General features: G+C 45.8%; 1 protein-coding gene across 2 annotated transcripts in view; it reads left to right on the top strand.

The window, feature by feature from the left end:
• ALOX5AP (arachidonate 5-lipoxygenase activating protein) overlaps positions 1 to 24,671 on the top strand; it is a 50,378-nt gene that overhangs the window by 5,660 nt on the left and 20,047 nt on the right. The window contains exons 2-3 of one of the 2 annotated variants that reach the window (XM_012474143.2): positions 14,666 to 14,790; positions 22,867 to 22,966. In XM_012474143.2, coding sequence (XP_012329566.1) covers positions 14,721 to 14,790; positions 22,867 to 22,966 — 170 coding nt within the window. In that variant the 5' untranslated portion in view covers positions 14,666 to 14,720. Of the gene's footprint in view, positions 1 to 14,646; positions 14,791 to 22,866; positions 22,967 to 24,671 lie in introns of those variants that run through there. The other variant, XM_064361732.1, reaches the window with a different exon arrangement.

Consider the following 24,671-nt stretch of genomic DNA (forward strand, 5'->3'; position numbering starts at 1 on the left):
GGTCTGAGTCCTGTCTCAGTTGTCAGCTAGTTGTGCAATGGTGGGAAAGGGACTTACACTTTCCAAGCCTCAATTCACTCATCTATGGCATGGTGACAATAATGGAGGTTGATTTAAAGTTCTTCATAAGAATTAAGGGTTATAATAAATGTAAAGTGCTGTATCTGGTATACCTAGAAAACATGCCATAAAAGTTAGTAATTGTTGTTTATATGATGATGACTCTAGGCTAGGATTTCAGCTTCATTGCATGCACATGGTGTACTCACATAGTGTGACCTCTCTCTGTCTCAGTATCCTCATCTGAGGATGGGATAATTATACCTCTTCATAGGGATGTCATAAAGACTAAATAATGTGTTTAAGGCTGCTTGCATTTAGCTGCATTCAACCAATATTTCTGTATACTTCTCCTCATGTCTCTTTACTTTCTTGCTTATTATCTGCTCTAAGTATAGACTTCAGAGAGCTAAGCTTGTTAACAATCCTTCATAAAATGACCAGGCTGTTTAGGGCATTTCCAAGAGTCAATACTGTTTAGCAACTATTCTCTGTTTAATCTATTTTGATTGCCCAAGGTCATCTTTTGCTATGTAGGAGGTCGTTGGCTGCTTCTAGAGAAGTGAGACTATGGACGTGCTCCAGGTGAGAGAGGCGACGGGTCGGGATGTTTTGCTAAGAAACTCATGTCAGTTTGAATTCGTGAGTGTGATTCAAACACAGCCTAAGAAAAGTATGACTGTGGTTCAAATGCTCTGTTGCCTTTTTTTTTCCCAGATGATAATTTTTTTTTTTAATTGAGATTGCACACCAGGCTGGTGTGCAGTGGTATGACTTCGGCTCACTGCAACCTCCACCTCCTGAGTTCAAACAATTCTTCTGCCTCAGCCTCCTGAGTAGCTGGGACTACAGGCGCATGCCACCACACCCAGCTAATTTGTATATTTTTAGTAGAAATGGGGTTTCACCATGTTAGCCAGAGTGGTCTTGATCTCTTGACCTTGTGATCCACCAGCCTCGGCCTCCCAAAGTGCTGGGATTATAGGTGTGAACCACCGCCTCCAGCTTCCAGAGGATAATTTTTAAATGTGCTTTTGCATTTGGAAAGTGTGATTGGCATTTTTTTCTAATTTTCTAATACAATACGCTGTCGGATGCTATAGATTGCTTAAACCCTCTGGCCACCTAGAAAGATCTTTAAGTGGTTCTCAACAAGCTTCATACACAATGTAAATTGTATTATCATTCAGGATGTGTGAGAACATCTGTTTTTCTTCTAATGCAGTAAACATATAAGGGTCTCTTGGGATATCTTTTAAATAGACTTAATACAACATTCAGGAATGATAACAAAATATAATCACAGTCATAAGGGAATGTGAGCATTTCATATTAATAACATTAGAAGCTTATGTTTAATGCAGTGTTAAAAGTTGACAATTAAACAAGTAGGAGTCAGAAAATTCAATTAAAATTATCACAGTAATATGAATTAAGCCACATCCTGTGTTAGTTATGAAATCCATTTAATACCACAAACAACAATATTTTTAGCCAGTTTATTCAAAAGGAAAACAGGAACTAAACCACTTTCATGCAATATATGCTCTGTTAATGTGGTCAGGCTAATTTTGCTGGGGGAAGGAATGTAACTTTTGAATATTTGAATGCCTAGTCATTTAATCTGAGTATCCTATTTCCTTGCTTGTTGCAAAATTTCTGTCAATAAAAAGAAACAGAAAAAGAAACCTCTTCTTCCTATTCATGCTAAGAGAAAGGGTTGTCCATATCCTGAGAGCATTTTCTGGGAGCCACAAACACTTTTCTAATTTTTCTCCCCACTTCTCTGTGGGCACAGAGGCTCTTTGATTGAAAGGGCTGTAATTCAGTCCCAAGATGAGGTCTGGATACTGCATCCCTAAGCTAAATCTGGGGACCCCATGGCTACACACACGGGGGAAATGAAGCTTGTCATTCAGTTCTCCAGTCATTGCACAGGGTTCATGGACTCTTCATCGATTCCGCCCCATGCTCCTTCTCTCTGCTAGCCAAACACGTTTCTCTCTTCTCTATCAGGAGGCCATAGGACATGGGCATTCATTTTTAATACACATACATCTATATCAGATTAATTTTGCCATGTCTCAATCCAACTGCCAAATGGGTTGTTTGGGGGCTACGGTGTTTATCAAACATTTACTCAAGAATAGCCTAAATCAGCCAGGCACAGAGAGCTTCAGCTACATTCCCAAATACCGCAACCAAGTACTGTAAGAATGAGGATAGCCAAAGGGTCTTGAGAAGGACTTCTCAGGCAGTGGCCCCGACATTCATCTGGTTGTTTAAGTCAGAAATCTGGGCACTATTCTTGACTCGTCTTCCCTACCCCACAACCCTCGCTAAGCCTTGTAGCTACTGTTAAGTAAACAGACCCTTAATGCACAAACTTCTGAGGCCACGGCCACCCCTCTAGTCTAATCCACCGTCTCTTCTCCTCTGGAACAGACCTCACGAACAGACCCCAACTGCTCTCCCTGTCTCCCTGCTGGTCTCTCCAGTCTGTGCTCCACACTGTAGCCAGAGTGCTCTACAATGCAAACGCATTTGTGAGACGCCTCCTTTTAAAATCCTCAAGTGGCTTCTCTTTGCCCCCAGGATCGTTTCAAAACTCCTTAATGGAACCGGCAAGGCCCTTTGTGATGTGGTTCCCCAACCCCTCCCACATCATCTTTTCAATCAGATTTCCAGCTAAATGGAAATTTTTTCGGTTCCTCAACTTTATGGTGACTTTCTCTTGCTCAGGATCTTTGAACATATTGTTTCTTCTTCCCTTTTGTATTTGCCAAGACATCACTTCCTCTGGTAAGATTTCCCTGATATCCTCTATAAAAAAAGATTGAGATAGTTGACTACCCAATATGTTTCCCATTCATTCCAAGGTCTATTCAAGGCAGTAAAGTGCCTGGCGGACCGACTACATTCCTCATCTTTTCTGAAGCTAGCAATGGCCATGCAACAGCATTCTGGCCAATAAGAAAGAGTGGAAATTGAAGGATGGGGTTTCCAAGAAAGCTAGTTGAAGAAAGAACTGTTTTATTATGTTCATAGATTCTGTGTGTTGGGAATTCAAACAAAATACAGCTTGGAGATTTGTCTCTGCTTCACAATGTCTGGGGTATCACCTGAAAAGGCTCAATGTCTGGGGAATAGAATTATCTGGAGTCTTCATTCACATATCCAGGGAGTCAGATTTCTTACAAGTGGTTCAATACTACAAGACTAAACATTTCAACAGTACTGGACAGAAACACATGCCCCTTTGTGAATTAGACTCTGAGGACACATGGCATCATTTTAACCATGTAACCATCACCAAAAATAAAGATATGGGACATTTCCATCACCCCAAAAAGTCCCTCTCCAGTCAAAATCCAGCCCTAGCCCCAGCTCCAGGCAACCACTGACTGCTTTCTGATGCTGTAAATTATACTTACCTTTTCTAGTGTTTCACGCAAATGGAATCATTTTGTGTCTGTCTTCTTTTGCTCAGTGTAATGTTTTTGGGATTCATCTATGTTGTGTGCATCAGTACTTTGTTCTTTTTATTGCTGGATAATTCCATTGTAAGAATATATCACAATTTGTTTATCCATTTACTGCCTGATGGACATTTGGTTGTTTCCAGCTTTGAACGATTTTGAAATCTAAAAGGCTGCCAGTTTTGAATGAGACCCCAGAACAAAGATTGTTGGCTCTGCATACAAGTTCAGTCTGCTGTGCAAGCTGCTCTGCCACTCAGGCCTTAAGGCCCAACTGACATGATGGTGTTTAAAGTGGCTGCGGTGGAAAAGGGGGCTGTTTGGAGCCTTTGGCAGGCCTTTATAGGTGAACCCCAGTATAGCACGTAATGATTTGGAGCAAAGTTGTGTCATTCTCTGAAGATAACTATTCTCCTTTTGAAAAACATCTAGCTACTATCAATAACAAACACAAAACATGTCACCATGGGCCACCGTGTTGTCTATTGACCTGAGTTGTCCATCGTGAACAAGAGTCATGGGACCCAAGGCAGAAAGTTGGGTGCACATAGCAGTTTTCCATCATCAAATGGAATATGAGATTGGGCCCAAGTAGGTCCTGCAGGCATAAATAAGTTGCATGAGCAAGTAGTGCAGGCCCTTGGCCTGGCCAGTGCTGTTGCCAAGTTGACTGCTCACTCTCAGTCTGCATCTGTGGCTTCACGGGGAGTTTCCTGTGACTACTCGATGGAGGAAAAAGTAAATTGGAGCATAGTTTATAGTGCTGCTACTGCCCAAAGTGGCTAGCTGAAGTACTACTGCTCTACTCTTGGGTGCCCCTGAAGGACGGTGCCAAAGGAAAACCCTCTCAGTGGGCAGAACTTGGAGCAATACAAGTGGCTGTTCATTTGGCCTAGAAGAGAAGATGCCTATAAGTTACAGATTTACACAAAATCACAGACAGTGGTTAATGATTTAGCCTGATGATCAGGAGTTTCCAAGAGACATGATTGGAAAACTAGTGACGAGGAGTCCTGGGAAAGAGGTATACGGATAGAATTCTCTGAATACACACAAAATGTGGGAATATGTATCTTGTATGAATGTTAACCAAAGAGCAGCCACAGCAGAGGAGGATGTTAGTAATCAGCTGAATAAGACGATCCATTCTGATAGCATCAGCTAGTCTCTTTCCCCAGCCACTGTTGCCCAATGGGTTCACATACATCATGGCCATGGGGGCAGGGCTATATGGACAGAGCAACATGAATTTCCACTCATCAAGGCCAATTTGGCTCTGGCCATTGCTGAGTGCTCATCCTGCCAAGATAGAAATCTATGCCAATATGGCACCATTCCCTGGGCTAGAAAGCCAACTGGTGGAAGGTTGATTACATTGGACCATTTCCATCATGGAAGGGGCAGCGCTTTGTCTTCCCTGCAATAGACGTTTACTCTGGATATGGGTTTGCCTTCCCTAACTACGATGCTCCGGCAAACCCACCATCCATGGACTTAATTCTATTTGTTATAAAATTTCATCCACCATTGCTTCTGACCAAGGAAGTAATCTTATAGCAAAGGAAGTACAGATGTGAGCTTCTGATCATCGGCTTCACTGGCCCCACAGTGAAGCAGGTGGCCTGATTAGAACAATGGAATGGATTTTAAAGGCTCACTTATAGCACCAGCTGGGCAGCAACATCTTGCTGGCCTGGGGTTATGTCCTCCAGGATGCTTTAAGTCAGTGACCAATATATGATGCTATTTCTCCCACTGTCAGGATTCATGGGTCCAAGAATCACGGGGTAAAAATGGGAGTGGTTTTTCTCGCTATCACCCCTGGTGTTCCAGTAGTGAATTTTTCCTTCTCATTCCTGTAATTTTGGGCTCTGCTATTGCAGAAATCTTAGTTCCTATGGGGGGAATGCTTCCATTAAGGAGTACAATAGTGGCTCCACTAAACTGACAGCTGAGTTTACCATCTCCTCATGCCAGTGAACACACAAGCAAGGAAGGGGGTTCCTTTCCCACCTGGGGTGACTGATCCTAATTACCAAGGAGAAATTGGGCTGCCCCTTCACAATGACGGTGAGGAGTACGTACTCTGTGTCTGTGACTAATGTCAATGGAAAGTGACACTAACCTAGTACACAGAGGACTGATCATGATCCAGTCCCTTCAGGAATGAAGATTTGAGTCACCAGGCAAGGAAATTGGACTCGCTGAGGTGGGCATATTTCAAGGAGAATATTCTATCTACATCTATCTATATTCCATCTATATCCATCTGTATTCCTCTCAAGGGGAATATAGAATGAGCAATGGAAGGTAGTTATAAATATCAGTCAAAACCCACACAACCAGTTTGAGAAATAAAGATGGTAATAGCTTTGAATAGTTCTTTATCTTGACATAAATGTATCTGTGCATATATTAACCAGTTTATTTATTTATTATTATTTTTTGAGATGAGCTCTGCTATGTTGCCCAGGCTGGTCTTGAACTCCTGGGCTCAACTGATTCTACTGTTTAGTCCTCCAAGTATCTGGGACTACAGGCATGCACTACCACACCCAGCTAACCAGTGCTTTTTCTATTGCTCTATTCAATTTCTCTACTATACAACATAGTATGTGCTAATGGTAGTTAACTTTATATCTCACTATTTAAGTTATAAGATACGAAAAAGGGAATGTGACTTAGTCACAAGCAGAATTAATGTCACCCAAAGATGTACAAAGAGAAGAGGGTTAGTGCATTTTCTATTGGATGAGAGAAATTTCATTCATTAGGTGGAAGCATGATTTTACCATTTTTTTTTTTTTTTTTCCAATCTCACTCTGTGGCTCAGGCTGGAGTGCAGTGGTGTGATCTTGGCTCACTGCAACCTCTGCCTCCTGGGTTCAAGTGATTCTCCTGCTTCAGCTTCCAGAGTAGCTGGGAGGACAGGTGCACCAGGCTAAGTTTTGTAGTTTTAGCAGAGAAGGGGTTTCTCCATGTTGGCCAGGCTGGTCTTGAACTCCTGGCCTCAAGTGATCTGCCTACTTTGACCTCCCAAAATGCTGTGATTACAGGTGTGAGCCACTGTGCCCAATCACCATGGTCTTTTTGGAAGGCAGCTTCAGCATGGTTAAGAGGTGCATATGGATGCTAAGCTAACACCAGGTAAGCCCTGGTAGGTTTGTATTTTGTCAATGTGCCTACGCTGGCGCCATGTTTCCCCAAATTCACTTTCCTACATACCTCTGGATTAGCGTGGGCCACTGGAGACATTTTACATGAGATGAGGAAGGTGGGAGTGAAGGACCAGCATCTTTTTATGCTAAGCAGGTGAGCAAGAGCATGTGGCTCTGTCTCACATTGTTGGGAATCTGCCTATCATCTGGTTGGCTTCGGTCAGTGGCTGAGCTCACAGCTGTTCCAACTGGAAACTCCTTTAGTACAGCTGGAAACTCCTTTAGTACCTCTGACTGCTCTGTGATGAGGGCATCACATTCTTTTGCAGAAAGCTCCCAGAGTTGAAATTGTGGCTTCATGTTGTTGAGTGACAGATACGGATTCCAGCCCATCCTGTGGTTTCTTGCAAATTTCAGTGTCAGCTCAGTCTTGTGGATTTTGGGTTGTCCTTTCTTCTCACACTTCATGCCCTTCTTCCCTTCCTGAGTCTGCCCTTTAGAGTTTAGGATTCAGCACCAGCCACAGAAACAGCAACCTCCCTGTTAAGGGTTGAACTGTGTCTCCCTAAAAGGTAGGTTGAGGCCCTACCTGCCAGAACTTGAGAATGTAACCTTTTTTTGGGAATAGCATCATTGTAAATATAATTAATTAAGATGAGGGCATACTGGCTTAGGATGGGCTCCTAATTCAATACCGCTAGTGTCCTTATAAGACGGCCACAGGAAGACAGAGACGCGGGGGAAAACACTATGTGCGGATGGAGGTGGTGGTGGGGGCAGCCAAGGATTATAACCAGAAGCCAGGAAAAGGCAAGAAAGCATCCTCCCTTAGAGATTTTAGAGGGAGCATGGCCCTGCCGACGCCTTGATTTTGGACTTTATTCCCTAAAACTGTGAAACAATACACTTCGGCTGTTTTAAGCCAGTCAGTTTGTGCTACTTTGTTACAGAAACCACAGAAAACAAAAACACACTCAGACTGTTTAATTGGCTCCCATAACTGCATAAGGTCGAATCCCTATAATGAATCCCTTAAAAATGTATGTATATATATATTTAAAAATATAAAATATCTTCTAGTGGTTCTGCATCTCTGGTCAATCTCTGACTGATACAGGATATGTATTTTAATTTCTAATGATGAAATGCCTGGGTGAAATTTCTAGGACAGATGGGAAGTGTATGTTTAGCTTTTTAAGAAACTGCCAACTTGGGGGAATTGCTTGAGGCCAGGAGTTGAAACAGCCTGGGCAACATAGTGATACCCTGTCTCTACAAAATAAAAAATATTAGCAGTGTGTGGTGGTGTGTGTCTGTAGTCTCAGCTACTCAGGAGGCTGAGGTGGGAGATTCGCCTAAGCCCAGGACTTTGAAGTTATAATGAGCTATGATCACACCACTGCACTCTAGCCTGGGTGACAGAATGAAAGCTGGTCTCTAAAAAACAAACTAACTAACAAAAAAGAACCTGTCAAACTCTTCCCAACATGTTGCCATTTTTACCTTTACCATTTTACATTCTTACCAGCAATGAATGATAGTTCCAGTTGCTCCATACCCTTGCTAACCATGCCAATAGGTGTGTGGTGTTATCTCATTGTAGTTTTCATTTGTATTTCCCTAATGACTAATGAAGTTTAACATCTTTTCATGCTCTTACTGGCTATATGTAGAGCTTCTTTAGCAAAATATCTGCTGTTTTTTGAAGAGCAGTTTTACATTTTGATGAAGTCTAATTCATAGATTTTTTTTTCTTAGATGGCTCATGCTTTTTGTGTTATCTAAAAAATACTCACCTTCTTCATGGTCACAAAGACTTTCTCCTATGTTTTCTTTTGGAAGCTTTATATTTTTAGTTTTTGTGTTTGTGTTTAAGATCCATTTCTAGTTATATTCTGTGTGATTTTTTGGAAGGGTCAAGGTTCATTTTCTTTCCCATAAGAACATATAGTTGTTCTAGCACCCTTGTTAAAAAGACTTTCCTTTCCCCATTAAATTACTTTGTCAAAACTCAATTGAGCATATATGAATATCACAAATTTTAATCCTATTAGAACTGAATGTTCCCAAGGCAGGTCATGCCCATGACTGACCTCCTTTCCTTGGCCAGCCTACAAGGCAGATAAAGCCAAGTCTAGAGCAAAGAAATCCATGTCTAAACTTATTTATTTATTTATTTTTGAGATGGGTCTCTCTCTGTCACCCAGGCTGGAGTGCAGTGGCACCATCTGGCTCAGTGCAATCTCTGCTTCCTGGATTCAAGCGATTCTCATGCCTCAACCTCCTGAGTAGCTGGGATTGCAGGCGTGCACCAATATGCCCATCTAATTTTTGTATTTTTAGTAGAGACAAGGTTTTGCCATTTTGACCAGGTTGGTCTTGAACTCCTAACCTCAGGTGATCTGCCCCCCTCGGTCTCCCACAGTGTTGGGATTACAGGTGGGAGACACCTCACCCGGCCTTAACCTTTGTTTTCTTACACAACACACTGCATGATGTTTTCCATATGAATGGGTCATTTGCTTCATTTTCCTACAAACTCATAAGCAATACACTGTGTGGTGTTGAGTTTGTGATGGGAAAAGGAAGAGGTTTTGCGGATAAGACATTGGCTTCCTGCTGTCTGTCTGTGTGAATGGCTATGGATTTTGTCTTCTATTTGTTTGCTTTGCACTGATACGCTCAGCTTGCAACTTAAGATTCTAGAGAAAGACGGTCATATCTGTAAAGCACTCCAAGCATGTGTGGAGTTTAATCAATAGCATGTGAGGTTACAGCAATTCACTAACTTTGTTGTTTCATCTATAGAATGGCATGAGGATTCATCTCAATTTCATTCAATTCTGTTCAGAAGCATGAGCTAGCTGTTCATGGAAGGAAAGACCACCTGATTGTGGCCAGGGGAGGAGAAATGACACTTTAACCAGGTTGATTTGGTTCTCACAGACACCATTGGCATGTGACATCTGGAGCAGACCATGCCTGGTCTCTCTGTTCATATCACTTATCCTTTAGATCGATATCGGTCTGAATATTCTTTAAACTAACTGAAATGAAAAGGAACTGTTGTTTAACCATCCATAATTTGAGCCCGTAGGCCTGGGCTGTACCTCTACTCCCTGCCTGGCACTGACCCCACCTCCTGCCTCCTCTCCCTCACCACCAGTCAATCCTCATCCTAATGAACGCGGAGGGCAACCCTGAATGGGGAGTGGGGAGAAGAGATGTCATGAGATGCCAACGTGCACCCTGAGGTGAGGATGAAGGCCACGTGAATGTTGTAGCCTGACAACCGGGCAGAGTGGCCCCCTGTTGCCATGGCGATGGAGGCGTGTTGACGCGAAGTGTCTGCACAGCTCCTAGGATTTTTAACAGCAGCTGGGCAGAGCCTCGGTGTCCCTGAATTGCTGCCCCCCTGAGTCGCTGCTTGGCCCCAGCTGTCCTGATCTCTGTTGACAAATGGTTGTCCTTCACAGTCAAACTACTAACAGTACTCTAATTAATGAATGTGCTAATTATTCTTGCCTACTCCCTGCACATTTGTCTAACTAACCTGTCACGCACAGATCAGTGCAGCATATGCATAATTACGGAGGGCGCGGGGAGCAGGGGACGGGCGGGAGAGGGGTGGGCTCACAGCCCTTTTGATGTGGGATATTTCTTGTTAAATTACCTTTGTTAACGGTCAGATGTGGTGGGGATATGTTATTTCCCGTGAAGTGTATATGTCTTCCTTTCTTTCCTTTCTAAAAATCTCTCTTCTGGGCTGAGGAGCCATTGCTCAGAGCTTTAGCCTGTGAGGGGACTGCCAGGCACAAATGCGGAAGGACCAGGGAGCCCCAGGTTCTGAAGACAACTCCAGTGGCAGCACGTAGGGTGGTTTAAACCCCAGGCTTTAAAGTCAGACCGGCCTGGGCTTAAACCCTTGTCCTGCTCCTTGCTTTGTGGGTCTTTGCTTTGAACACTTTTTTTTTTTTTTTTTAAGACAGGCTCTCCCTCTGTTGCCCAGGCTGGAGTGCAGTGTGGAGATCATAGCTCACTGAAGCCTCCATCTCCCCAGCCTCAAGCGATCCTCCTGCCTTGGCCCCGAGTAGCTGGGACTACTGGTCTGTGTCACCAGGCCCGGCTGATTTATATTTTATAGAGACGGAGGTCTTGCTATGTTGCCCAGACTGGTCTCCAACTCCTGGACGCAAGCCATCCTCTAGACTCAGCTTCCCAAAGTGCTGGCGTGAGCCACCGCGCCAGGCCCTTCACCACATTTTCGACCCCTCTGAACCTCAGTTTCAATTTCTGGGCAATGGTAGGGGACTAATTTGTCCCTCAGAAGGTTGCACTGAGGAGCAAATGTGAGGCTCTGGGTACAGTGCCCAGCACAGACTAGGTCCCCTCTACACAGCCCTCTGGATGCGGGAATCCGGGCAGGCAGGGTGGGCCGCGCTCCCCTCCCAGGCTCTCCCGGCGCCCCTCGTCTTTTTGTTCTGTCTCAGCAGCTCTCTATTGAGATGAATGGCGTTTCCAGAGGCTTCACCTCTGATAAGTGTTCCTCTGCAGCTGCAGCCAGTATCTTAATGTGCGCGCTGTAATTTAATGGCCGTCTGGGCTATTAACACGCTCTCTCCGAGTGAAGGGGACTCGCTCCACCCCGGGGCCTCTGCACGTGGTGTGCGCGCCAGCTGGGGGTGACTCCAAGGAGCTCAGGGCGGGGTGCCCAGCACCTCTCGCCAGGCGCCTTTGGATCTTCTAAAGCGCCAATGACTGGACATTTCTCCCGTGTGTGGGGCCCCCGAAGGCGTGGGTCCCTGGGTCCCACGGAGCCTGGAAGGTTTCCAGTGGTGGTGGGAGCTGACCAAGTTGGTCCCTGTGGGTGCTGTTTTCCGTGTGCCGTCAGATTGGGACGAGTTTTAAAGACAGAAGCGTGTAGGACAGAGAAACTTCTTTACAAACTGAAAAATTTAATCTGTCCAATAAGTATTGGACAGTCGAAGTGCAGCAGTAAATTTACCTCTCCCTCCCTCCTCCCAGATTTTCTTTGTGGGATTAGTCCCCCTCTGCCATATGATAATCGTGAAAACCACCAGGGTCTTCCTTCTCCTGCCATCTGGTTGACTTCTCCAAGAGTGGACACCCGGCCAGCCTGGGCCAGTGAGGCAGTCGTGAGAGATGAGATGAGTGAAGTCAGTCTTTGACAGGTGATGGAAGCTGTAAAATATAGAACTCCGGAGTTGGTGAAGATGTCTCCAGAAAACAGGTCTGCAGAGAGAATACATTTGACATGCTAAGAGAAGCTGAGAGAGAGCAAGAGGAGAGATTAGAAGAAAGACAGAGACAGAGGTAGAGAGAAGGGGAAGAGAGAGAAAGGGACGAGAGAGAACAAAGAGGGAAGGGTGGGAGGGGGGCGGGGAGAGAGAATTCCATTTAAGAGTGCTACATTTAAGAGCGAGAGAGGCTGGGCCTGGTGGTTTGCGCTTGTAATCCCAGCACTTTGGGAGGCCAAGGTGTGCAGATCATGAAGTCAAGAGATCGAGACCATCCTGGTTAACATGGTGAAACCCCATCTCTACTAAAAAATTAGCTGGGCCTGGTGGCACGTGCCTGTGATCCCAGCTACTTGGGAGGCTGAGGTAGGAGAATTGCTTGAAACTGGAAGTCAGAGGTTGCAGCGAGTGGAGATTGTGCCACTGCACTCCAGCCTGGCAATAGAGCGAGACTCTGTCTCAAAAAAAAAAAGAGAGAGAGAAAACTCTCTAGCTCCAAGGCCTAACCACATCTCTGCTCTTTTCAACTTCGGTTGTCAAATTTTTAGACTCTGAGTGAATACATTCTCCTTTTTCCTAAGCTAGTTTGAGCTAAGTTTCTATGGCTTGCAACTGGACTGCTTTGGTAGGAGGACTGCCTTCATTTCTGGTGCATTGTCACTAAGATGTGGTAAATGTTAGAAAGGCTAATTCTTTATGGGGTTCGAACTCCCTGGCTACCAAAATCTAAACATCCCCTGAAACTTATCAAACTACTCTTGCAAGCGCTGAGCCCTAACCAATCTTGTAATAACTCTGTGGTAGTTAATTTTATGTCACACTGATTGAGCTAAAAAATGCCTAGGTAGCTGGTAAAATGTTATTTCTGGGTGTTTTGGTGAGGGTGTTTTTGAAAGAGATCAGCACTGGACTCAGTGGACTGAGTAAAGAAGATTCACCCTCACCAATGTGGTGGGTGTCATCAATCCACCGAGGGCCTGAATAGAACAAAAAGTGGGCAGAAGGCCAAATTCCCTCTTCTTCTTGAGCTGGACCATCCATCTTCTCCTGCCTTTAGACACTGGAGCCCCTGGTTCTCCAGCTTTTAGATTCAGACGGGGTCTTGCACTATTGCCCTCCTGGATTATCAGGCCTTTGAATGCAGACTGGTCTCCACCAACTGCTTCACTGAGTCCCCAGCTTGCAGATGGCAACCATGAAACTTCAGGGTCTCCATGATCATGTGAACCAATTTATTACAGATCTGCAGTATGTATGTATATATATGAGAAGATTTATTTATATACTGGTTCGGTTTCTCTGGAGAGCTTTAGCTAATATAAAGTGTACACTCTACAAAGCGCCCGAGGTACTCAGGGAGTACCGAAGTGTGTCATGACCAGCCAGACTGCCCTGGCTGCTGGCTTCCCCACATGTAACTCAGCACACTGCCTTCATCAGCCTTTCTCTTTCATTTGAACCGAGGACACTCAAGCTGGCCTCTGGCACTGTATTTATGAGGGCGCGAGCTCTTCCCCCACACTGACCTCTTCCATGCCGAGATGTAGCCCTCCCTGCTGCCAGCAGTTACAGCGGTCCATGTTCTCATTCAAAGTGAAGTTTTGATAAAAGCACCTCTTAACCAATGCCAAATAGCTGAGTCTGGGACAAAGATTGCAGATATTTTGCATTTTCCATGTGACCTCAGAGGGATTGCCATTCACACTGAGCTGAGCTGCAGAAGACCAGGCAGCCACCTCGCCTACCCAGCAGGTCCACTCTTACACTTTCTCAGAAAGCAGAGCCTCTCTACTCTGATTAAGTTGAAAAGAATTTCAAGGAAGGTGTTTCTGCAATTGCCTCAGAAACCCACTTGCAGTGTTTGACAATCCTTTGGAAATTTCCCTTAGGGATGATCTGTAACTCCATTTCTGCCTTTTACTAAATTCTTTGGTTTGAATTCTTTGGTTTAATTCATTAATTCCTTTTATTACTTTTCTCTGAAGAAATGGAGATATCAGCTGTCCCTTCCCACTGCCATTTAATTCTTCCTTCATTCAAACCTTATGCGGCTGCTATTGAGGGCCCTACTATGTGTTAAGTGTTCACTTTCCTTTTTCTTGGAATTCAAGGAAAGAAGGACAGTACTTGGGGCACAGATCTTTTGGTGTTCTATACATTTTTGTTAAAGTTTCATTTTACTTTTGTGTGTATGTGTGTGTGAGAGACAGAATCTTGCTCTGTTGCCCGGGCTGGAGTGCAGTGCCACGGTCATTGGCTCCCTGCAGCCTCAAAGTCCTGGGCCCAAGTGATCTTCCCACCCCAGCCACCCAAAGTGCTAGGATTACAGGCTTATGCCACTCTGTCTGCCTGGCCTGGAAGTTTTGGTTTTTCTTTCCCTTCTTTCTCTTTGCTGAAGTCAGAGATGATGGCAGCTTCCAGATTCTCTGGTGCCTGTGCTGGGTCCATGCTGGTCATGGTCTTGGGTCCGAGATTCATTCTGGAGGCTCTCAGGGAGGTTTCCCATGACAAGGAAGTGTGCTGGCTTTGTCTGCTCCTCTGCCAAGCCCTGCGTCTCCTGGTAGATCCCACTGAACCACAGCCAGGGCACTGTGGTGGCTAGTTTAAAAAAAAAAAAGAAGGAAGAATAGGCACTGTGTAATTGTGCTGGGAAGCTTCGGAAATTCTAATGATGAAAGAGTGCAGCCTCTCACTTCCCCTTCCTGTACAGGGCAGGTTGTGGAGCTGGAGCCAGAGCAGTCCTCTCCGGAGAGCCTGAAGCAAACATGGATCAAGAAACTGTAGGCAATGTTGTCCTGTTGGCCATTGTCACCCTCATCAGCGTGGTCCAGAACGGTAAGGAAAGCCCTTCACTCAGGGAAGAACAGAAAGGGAGATTTTGTTTGATGGTTGTTTGGAAGTCAGGCTTAAGCAATTGTGTCTGTGTGTGCCTGCACACACACTTGCACCTTATCTCTTTTTGCTTCTTTTTATTTGAATATGTAGGGCTGTGTATATTTCTGTGTAAATTTGGGGTTTTTCTCCTCTCGGTCTTTCACTTTCGCGGTGATGACTAGTCCCATTTTTAGAGCCAAGGCTGCAACTTGAAGGCTTTTGCTAAAACCCTTACCGAAGTGTCTATGATCAGCATTTTAACTACTAATTAATGTGGTCAGGCAAGGGGTGGAAGGCAAGCAGACTGGAAAGGGAACATGGTATACACTATTACTCAGACACTGGGCTTCTCTAACATCTGCAGTGCAATTGAAGTTACCAGTCATCTGCATACTAAAAAGAAAGTGATTTCGAAAGGCGTGTAGGAAAAATCATCTTACTATTTTTCCTCTATATTACTTTTTTTTTCTTTTGAAGAAACATGGTTTTTTTTGGTGATACCTTCTTCTTCTCTAGCAACATATAATTTTGGAAGCTTTTTAAATATACATTGCATACTTCAGAAAGAGAGAGAGAGAGAGAGGAAAATTGTCCTGTTTGGGGTTTGCATTTCCATTAATTCTGCTATCAGTTAAAAAAAAAAAAAAACAAGCAGGATATCTAGATGTGAAAAGGCAGGACTGTGTGAGCTGCCCCCCTAAAGTTCTGAGTTAGGACTGCCTCCGACCACTTTCGTAAGTATCTTCAGTGGCTTTGTGTGTTTTAGATTTATTAAGATAGTGAAAAAAGGAGAGTAATTACTAAGGGCAGCTGCTGTAGCTTTGTGGTGATTACTGAACATCGACACGCTGTTACACTTTGGAACTTCTAGTATTTAATCACTTTGGGATATTCTGCTATTTTCTCCCATCTGAAGTGTGGACAGATGCTGGCAATGTAGACTTCTGGGCAAGGCTCCCCATCGGCCTCCACACCAGAGAGGCCCAACTTTGCACATTCCAAGTATGTTTTCTATAAGAACTACACTTTGTGGCTTTCTGACCCAAACATTTTTATACTAAATTACACACAACAGAGTTATAGGTCAGAGAGGGAAGAAATGGCTTATTTAGGCCCCCATTTCCTTGAGCCTTTGTGATTTCACACAGGGCTCCCTTGGCCCTGTAAATTGACAACTATTCCTTTATTCAACCTGCATACATGTACAGAGACCCTGCTCTGGGCCAGACAGTATTCTGGGTACAGGGAGACAGAGCAGGAACAAAGCAGCTACAGTGATGAACAGGTCAGCCTGCAGCCACCCCTCCATCGCTGTGAAGGTAGCTGTATGGGTGGGCAGGTGGGCAGCACTTATTCAGCTCTGGGAGGACCTCCCCTCTGGCCCTTCTCCTGACCCCCCCCAATAAAGCTGACAGGCATCGGTGGACAACGGAGCTTGTGCCCCACCACCTGCCTGTGCAGTTGGGGCTGAACCCAGCTACGAAGTTGGAGTTCACTCTCTCCAACTCCCTCTTGATTCGGAGATGAGCTGGGGGAAGCTTCAGAGCTCTCTGTTTCGAGGACAGGGTCTCCTCACCTCTCCTAATGGAGGTGCACCAGGGAACTGCCCCTGCTCTGCCCACAGCTTTGTCCTGGCCTTTGCCATCGTGGTCTAGCAAACCCTGCTCAGACTGAGGTGGGTGGTGAGATTTCTAATTCTGTTTGATGCAGAGGATTAAGTCTTCTTCTCTGGGACAAGTGGGAGGTAAAGGTAAGATTAAAGATGGCCACATGTCTGAGTCCTGACAGCTACAATATGGAGATCTAGACTTTTCGGAGACCACAGGGCACAGTGGCCCACAAACAGAGTTCTAGGAAGTGATGGGTTTGCTGGGGGTTTCCTGGCTGGGGAGATACTAGCATGGACTAGCAGGGAGCTCATTTTTGGGGCTGGAGTGTTATGGCCTGCACGTCACTGCCTCTGTTTCTCCATTGTCACAGTTGCCCTCCTGGGAGCCAGTTGGGGCAATGTGTGGTCAGAGTGACTTTGCAGTTATCCTGCCCCTGCTCAGGAAGGGAGTTTCTGTGGACACTTTGAAACCACAGAAGGGCCCCTTGTATACCTCTCAATGGAGGGGGCAAAACATTCAAATGATTCAGGAGATAACACCACTATTTGTTTTTAACTGTAAATTTTTAGGCAATCACAAAGATCCAGATGTATGTTCAAACTTCTCTTTGCAATTCTGATTAACCTCAATGTTGCAACCATAGACCAACCTTACAGAGTTCAAAAAAATATGCAAAAACCCTGCCTTTCTTCTTCCTCATACCCCAAAATGCCATTCTGAACACTTCCTGTTAGTTAAAAAGATTTCCATGTTGTTACCAGGCACCATACACAGTCTGTGTCCAGGACAATGCAGCACAGTTCCACACGCGCCCGTGGCCCGGTTGGGCTCGGCATGCTCTCTACACGTTGAGAGTCTGATTTTCTGTGATTGGGCATAGCTGGCCCACCTGGTGCAATGTCTTCCTCCACCTTCCAAACGTTCTTTAGTCATCAGAATCTTCGAACTTGTAACCCTTTCCAAGTTGATCCAGCAGAAAGCAGATTTGGAAAAACAGAACACGTTTAAAATACATCGTTCTAAGAAACATTTAGTTCCAGAACTATCAAAGCCTGCTTCCCCAGAGAATACAGATGTTACTGAGCAAATGGGCTCGTCGGCCAATACTACGGCACTGACTTTTGAGAAAAGAAAGGCTTTATTGCAAAGCTGGCCAGCAAGGAGACAGGAGCTGGGCTCAAATCTGTCTCCCCAGTTTGGGGCTTAGGGCAAGTTTTAATTAGATAGAGGCATTTCTTGTGAGCAGCAGGCAGAGAGCCTCCAACTTTTCCTGCCTAGCTGCCAGCAGCTTGGACATGATGCAGACCTGGGAAGCACATACTGTATTTGGAAAAAGTGATTGGGAAGAAATGTGAGCTGAGGGGAGGGGCTCAGTGCCCCTGAGCTACGCTTAGTGACGGCAGAGGAAGGATGTCCTCCTGAAGGAGCGCAGTTCCGCGTGTGCTCCGGTTGTAAGGGAGCTGGCAGGCATTCGCAGTGTCCTCTTTCCCCCAGGAGAGGCAGCCTCCTCTAAGTTTTGGAGACATTATGGCCCTGCAGTCATAAGGGTTTGTGAGCACGGTGCTAAGGAGGGAAATGGAGCTGCTGTTACTACTATTTCCACCCCAACACACACACACTCACAAGAAACCTCACAAGCACCATATTGGAAGACTTTGCCATCCAACCTGGGGTTTGATAGGCTCAAGAAACAGAATCATAGACTCATGAAGTTCCCCCAAAGCCGGAATCTTCCTTGCAGTACCCACCCCGCCACCTGCTTCTTCCTGAACACGGCAGTGATCGGGAAACTCACAACCTTCCAAGCTTGCCTTTCCTATTGTTGCCTGGATTGAAAGCTTGCATTGTGTGAAGAATGGTGCTTCCTGCTGTGCTTGGTATTATCTCATGTAATCTTTGCACCATTTAATCCTTGCAGTCACCCACTCATGCCACTACCTTCGCGGAAACTGGAGATGTCACTGTAGGCTGACCTGTCCTTCACTGTGCCTGTTTTGTTCCCTGAATTATCCTCCTGCACCCAGGACACTGCTGGGTGCAAAGACAGGTCTCTATGAGTGTTTGCAAGTAGATAATGAAATATATACTATTCTTCTTCTTCTTATTGAGACAGACTTCCACTCTGTCCCCCAGGCTGGAGTTAAGTAGTGTGATCTCGGCTGACTGCAACTTCTGCCTCCTGGGCTCAAGTGATTCTCATGTTCCAGCCTCATGGGTAGCTGGGACTACAGGCATGTGCCACCACGTCCAGGTAATTTTTGTGTTTTTAGTAGAGACAGGGTTTTGCCATGTTGGTCAGGTTGGCCTTGAACTCCTGACCTCAAGTGATCCTCCTGCCTCAGCCTCCCAAAGTGCTGGGATTATAGGCATGAGCCCGGCCTAGAAATATATACTATTATTTATTCCTGTTTTACAGATAAGCAAAGTGAGTCATGGAGAATTTGGACCACTGGTTGAGAGTCTCAAGGTCAGGAGTCGTGAAGCTGGGATTAAAACTTAATCATCTGACTTTAGAGAGTAGACACTTGCACCTGGCATATTGCCTCCAATTCATTCAGTCAAGCACTCACTGTTCAAGAAGTTCTTATGTTGAGCTGAAACCTGCAGCCCTATGCCTTTTATCCAGCAGTCCTGGTACTGTTCCCTAAAATCCCTCAGACTGTGCCTGCTCTTTCTGTGTTTACAGTGTCAACTGTAGTGTCCCCTCTTCAGCCTATTGTTTCTGGAGTCCCTTGCCATTGGGTGACCTCTCCTCTTCCTGTGTTCTTTCTAAGAACACCTAGGCAGATAGGTGTCTTCTGTACAGGGAAGCCGTTCCTGAGATCCAGACACCAACTCTGTTAGAATAATCTATGTATGAGTTGTTTTTTTGAGAACTGTGTATCATTACTGACTCATATTAACTCTGGGGTTAACTAAAATCTCCAGATCTTTTTATGTCTGTTGAGAAACATATTTGACTTCCGAGGCCCCCAGTTTCCTTCACTGAGCAGTGGAGTGATTGATAACCTCACACGTGGTTGCTAAAGGTTTTGCACGAGATGACACAGTTAAAGTAGTTCGCAGTGCGCAGGTGCAGAAGGTCCCTCACAACGGTTTGCAGCCATCTCTCTATCTGTGACTTTGTCTCTCTCTTACACTGGTTTTGGCTTACTGTTAGCAGCTAGCTAAGATAGGTATGTTAATGGTCTTTGCACGCATTATTTCTGTAACATACTGGAGGATTACAAGAGGTTGGGGAGTGAGGGGGTGGTGAGGAGTAGACAAAGGCAGCCACCTCTTCCAAGTTTACCTTAGAAGGAAGGAGAGGTAGACCTTTGTGGAATGTTGGACTGAGGTGGGTTTGCTTCTGTTTTGTTTAAAGGGTAGGGAAGATCTGTGGGTGTTTCCAGGATAAAGAAAAGGAGAGAATATGATATTAAGGACTCTGAAAGTGGGAGAAGGAGCAACGAAATACAGACTGAAGACAGTGCATGGACAGGGTCAAGATCACAGGTAGAGAGCACAGCCTTAGAGAAAAGGGAGGGGCTTCGTTCTCCGAGCAAGGAGGGAAAGAAGAGAGGCAGATGCAGAGAAATACAGCCACATTGTGCTGCTGATTGCAGAAATAACCTTTTTTTTTTTTTTTGAGACAGAGTCTTGCTCTGTCACCCAGACTGGAGTGAAATGGCACCATCTCTGCTCACTGCAACCTCCACCTCCTGGGTTCAAGCAATTCTCCTGCCTCAGCCCCCCAAGTAGCTGGGATTACAGGTGTGCACCACCACACCTGACTGATTTTTTGTATTTTTTGTAGAGATGGGGTTTCACTGTGTTGGCCAGGCTGATCTAGAACTCCTGACCTCATGATTTGCCTGCCTTGGCCTCCCAAAGTGCTGGAATTACAGGCATGAGCCACCGCACCTGGCCACCTCTGACTTTTAATACAGTCATCCCTTGGTATCCTGGGGGGTTGGTTCCAGGATCTTCCTCAGATGCCAAAATTCATGGATGCTCAAGTCCCTGATATAAAATGGCATAATATTTGCATTTAACCTACACACATCCTCCATATACTTTAAATAATCTCTAGACTGCTTGTTTTGTCTTTTTTTTTTTTTGAAATGGAGTTTCACTCTTGTCGCCCAGGCTGGAGTGCAATGGTGCAATCTCAGCTCACTGCAACGTCCGCCTTCTGGGTTCAAGCAATTCTCCTGCCTCAGCCTCTCAAGTAGCTAGGATTACAGGCACCACCTCCCACCCCACCACACCTGACTAATTTTTGTATTTTTAGTAGAGAAGGGGTGTCACCATGTTGGCCAGGCTGGTCTTGAACTCCTGACCTCAGGTGATTCGCCTGCTTCCACCTCCCAAAGTGCTGGGATTACAGATGTGAGCCACAGGGTATGACATAGATTTCTTATAATACCTAATAGAATATAAATGCTATGTAAACAGTTGTTATACTATATAGTTAAAAAATAGTAACAAGAAAAAAATGTATACATGTTCAGTATAGACAAAATTTTTTTTTTAATGTTTTTGGTCAGTGGTTGGTTGACTTTAGGAATGCAGAGCCTGCAGATACAGAAGGTTGAATACATTAGCCCTGTTTATGTGTTCAGAGGTGGGGAGCACTGTATTGGGTTCTGGAAAGAAAATGATCAGCATTTTCTGTCATACTCTGGTAAGAACAGATCTTTTGAATGGACAAGCGTATTAAACCCTGTGCAGCTGGTGGAATCCTGCAGGGAGCTTCACGGTGACAGCAATAGGGGAAACACATCCCCATGTGCCCCATGGGTTTGAAGTTCCGGCTGCACTGCTCCCCAGCGGCGAGGTGACTCTGGGAAAGTCGCAGCGTTCCTGCCTACAGAGTGGGGACAATACTACCCATTGCACAAAGTGGGTGCAAAACTCAGTGACGGAATACGTGGCAAGTGCCCACCACGGTGCCTGGGATGAGGTGGGCCCTTCCTTTATGCAAGAGAGTCCTACAGATACATCCAAAGTGGCCACATTCCTACAGAAGGAGTGTTATTTGTGTCGAAAAGGAAAACACGAAAGGCTTTTATTCCTATACACAATTGAAAAGCACCCTTTTAATGTCTTTTTGAGGAGCCTAATACAAAATTGACGAGAAGGAACCCTGTGATTGGATCCCTGACCATCACATGTATCCCTTTTTTCACTCTTGAAAAGGAGTAAAGGAATAAAATAGAAGAGGAGAAGGGAGAGAGAGACCTTCACCCCCCATCATCCAATCTATAGTCAAATCCTCCAGACGGTGTCTCCTTGGCATCTCTGACGCCCCCGCAGCCACCACCCCAGTTGACTCCTATCATGTCCCCCGATCCTGGATCTGACCCTGCTACATGCCTGCTACACTAAAGACAGGGTGGCTTTCTGATGACGACATTCCTCTGCTTAAACCTGTCAGTAATTCCTTGTTGCTCTCAGACGGAACTAAGTTCTGAATTTCTTCACACGACTCTCAGCAAGGTCACACTTACTCTGCTCAGCCCCAGGGGCGAGTCTCAATGGTCACCTTCTTGAAGCCCTGGCTCAGTTACTACTTTCTCATTGAGGCTCATGGCGCCCACCGTCTTGCATGCATCAAACAGCCTCTTACCATGCCCTTCTTTGGCCCATAGCTGAGCACACAGTATCGTTTCTGTTTATGTACTTTGCTTACCGTGGATGATCTGTCTCCTCCTCTGCTGCCCTCGCCAGAGCATCAGTTTCTTGAACCAAGGCTCTTTGTCTGTTCTGTTCTTGGATGCAGGCTAAATGTCTGGCACATCGTGGCAAGTGGTCACGGTTACATGTCATTGAAAGAACGGTTCATCACCTCCCTCTTTGGCCTTGTCTGTGGTTCTACTGAATCACACTCCTTCCCCAGCGCCCTCCATTCCCTCTCGTTGGCTGGACATTCTGAACCACAGACAGTTTTTTCCCCTGGACCTTTGCATATTCCGTTCTACTAGAGTAGAGCGGCCCCTCTCCCTCTCTCTGCTTGGCTAATTTCTACGTGCTCTTCAGATTTTATCTTAGGTGTCGTTCCCCCTAGGAATCCTTCTGTGACCCGACATGGAATTAAGTTGCCTCCTTTGACCCTGAAAGTGCTGTGGACTCACTCAATCTCATCTTGGCATGACTGGCTTTGCCGTGCGGAACGTCTGCTTTCCTTGTTTGTCTATTCCTTTAGACTGGACGATCCTGGAAAGTGGGGGCCGTGCCTTGCTCGTGACTGCATTTCCAACACCAAACAGTGTTCAGTAGAGAGCAGCTGCTGAGTACATTTCTGCTAAATGACAGTTGATGGAGGACATTTAGGGCTGTCTGGAGGTCAAGTCAAGGAGGCATTTAACATTCTAGTAAAACAAGGAAGTAACAGGCTCCTGAACATGCCCGCGGTGAATCAAATGCAAACCTTTTCCCTTGGCAGGATTCTTTGCCCATAAGGTGGAGCACGAAAGCAGGACCCAGAATGGGAGGAGCTTCCAGAGGACGGGAACACTGGCCTTTGAGCGGGTCTACACTGCCAAGTGAGTCCAAATCCTGATTTTGCTAACAGGTGGGGGCATGGGCAGGGGGACCTCCTTCCAGGAGTGATGACCACCTTTAAGACCACATGTCTGTGTGAGCCAACTTTCTGAGCGTCAGGGAGGTGAGGAAGGTTGGACTTCACTGAAGAGGCTCTGTGGACACCCTTCGTCGTCTTAGTGAGTGCTAGCATTAAGAGAAAGGGAGTGGGGATGTGGGGCACGTTGGTGGAGGGAGGTGTGATCTCTGCAGTTTCAGAAAGATCTGAGACAGTCATTTGGTTAGAGAAGTTGACCTATTTCCTGTGGGGTTAGACCAGAGGTGCTACCCTGAACACCAGCCATGACTCACCAGTCTCCTTTAGAAGCCACACAGGCAGGACACGCTGGCGACAGCCTTCAACTCACCCGCCCCTCGCTTTCCTGCGGGTGGAAGTCTGGAGGTGACACCAGTGCATTTCTAACACAGGGCCTCCTTGAGCAACTAGAACAAGGACGGAAAGAATGGGGACATTTTGCAGGTGCTTTCCCCCTCTCTCATTCGTTTCTTTGAATAAAAAGTCTGTTTGAAAACGCCTGAGTGGCTCCTAAAGATGGGTGCAATCTAATTGGGATGCAAATCCAAATGAATGTTATTCAAATGTTCATCTCTCCTTTAGGCGGAGTGTATTTCAAGGCTCAGCCAGTGGCAGGCGTGTTGGGGACTGTGGACTACGGACTAGGGGCCTGCCACAGAGGAAGGCCTCATGCTAGGGAACTAAGGGAGGAGCTGGCCTTCAGTCCCCGCCCAGGGGCAACTTTGATGCCGCCAGAGATCCTTCCAAAGGAGGAGTCATGGTCACCCAAGAAAAATTCATTCAGAATGCCAAGAATGGCACAAACTCAGGACAAAGATTCGCACTGCAGGGTCAGAGTCCCTGGACCCATTGCTGGCACCATGGGAGCAGCTGGGAGGGAGGGTCCCCTTCAGGGGCACCATTGGTTTTTTGTGAATTAAACTGATTTCAAGGGATCTTGGTGAACAGACCTACATCACACTCACCGATATATTTTCTCTTCAGTCCTTCCCCTCATCTAGTTTTTTTTTTTCGAGACGGAGTCTCGCTCTGTTGCCCAGGTTGGAGTGAAGTGGCGTGATCTTGGCTTACTGCAACCTCCGCTTCCTGGGTTCAAGCAATTCTCCTGTCTCATCCTCCCTAGTAGCTGGGATTACAGGTACACACCACCGCGCCTGGCTAATTTGTATTTTTCACCGTAGAGACAGGGTTTCACCATGTTGGTCACGCTGGTCTCGAACTCCTGACCTTGTGATCTGCCCACTTCAACTTCCCAAAGTGCTGGGATGACAGGCGTGAGCCACTGTGCCTGGCCTTATCTAGGTACTCTTAATTTTTTCAGTGAGGGGTAGGCATGGGGAAATTGGAGGGGACAGCTCCTTCGTTGCAGTTTTTCATTGGCTGCTTTGTTCCCTCAGCTCCTAAATTGCTGGGCCACTCTTGAACACATTGGTACGGTTGTCACAGTCTGAGTGCCCGGCCCCTTGCCCTCTTTGGGCATTTTCCCTTTCAGATAGCCCCTGAGCGCTCACAGTGCTGCTTCTGCAGGCCACCTCCATCTCCCTCTTTCTCCATGTGCCCACCTGCTTTGGGCTCCACTCCCTTCTGCCAAGTCTTTCTGTCCAGGGGGATTGCAGCAGTCTGGGCTCAAG

This window comes from Aotus nancymaae, unplaced genomic scaffold (genome assembly GCF_030222135.1).
Source record: "Aotus nancymaae isolate 86718 unplaced genomic scaffold, 86718_ANA_hifiasm-v0.15.2.pri h1tg000043l, whole genome shotgun sequence".
Lineage (NCBI taxonomy): Eukaryota > Metazoa > Chordata > Mammalia > Primates > Aotidae > Aotus > Aotus nancymaae.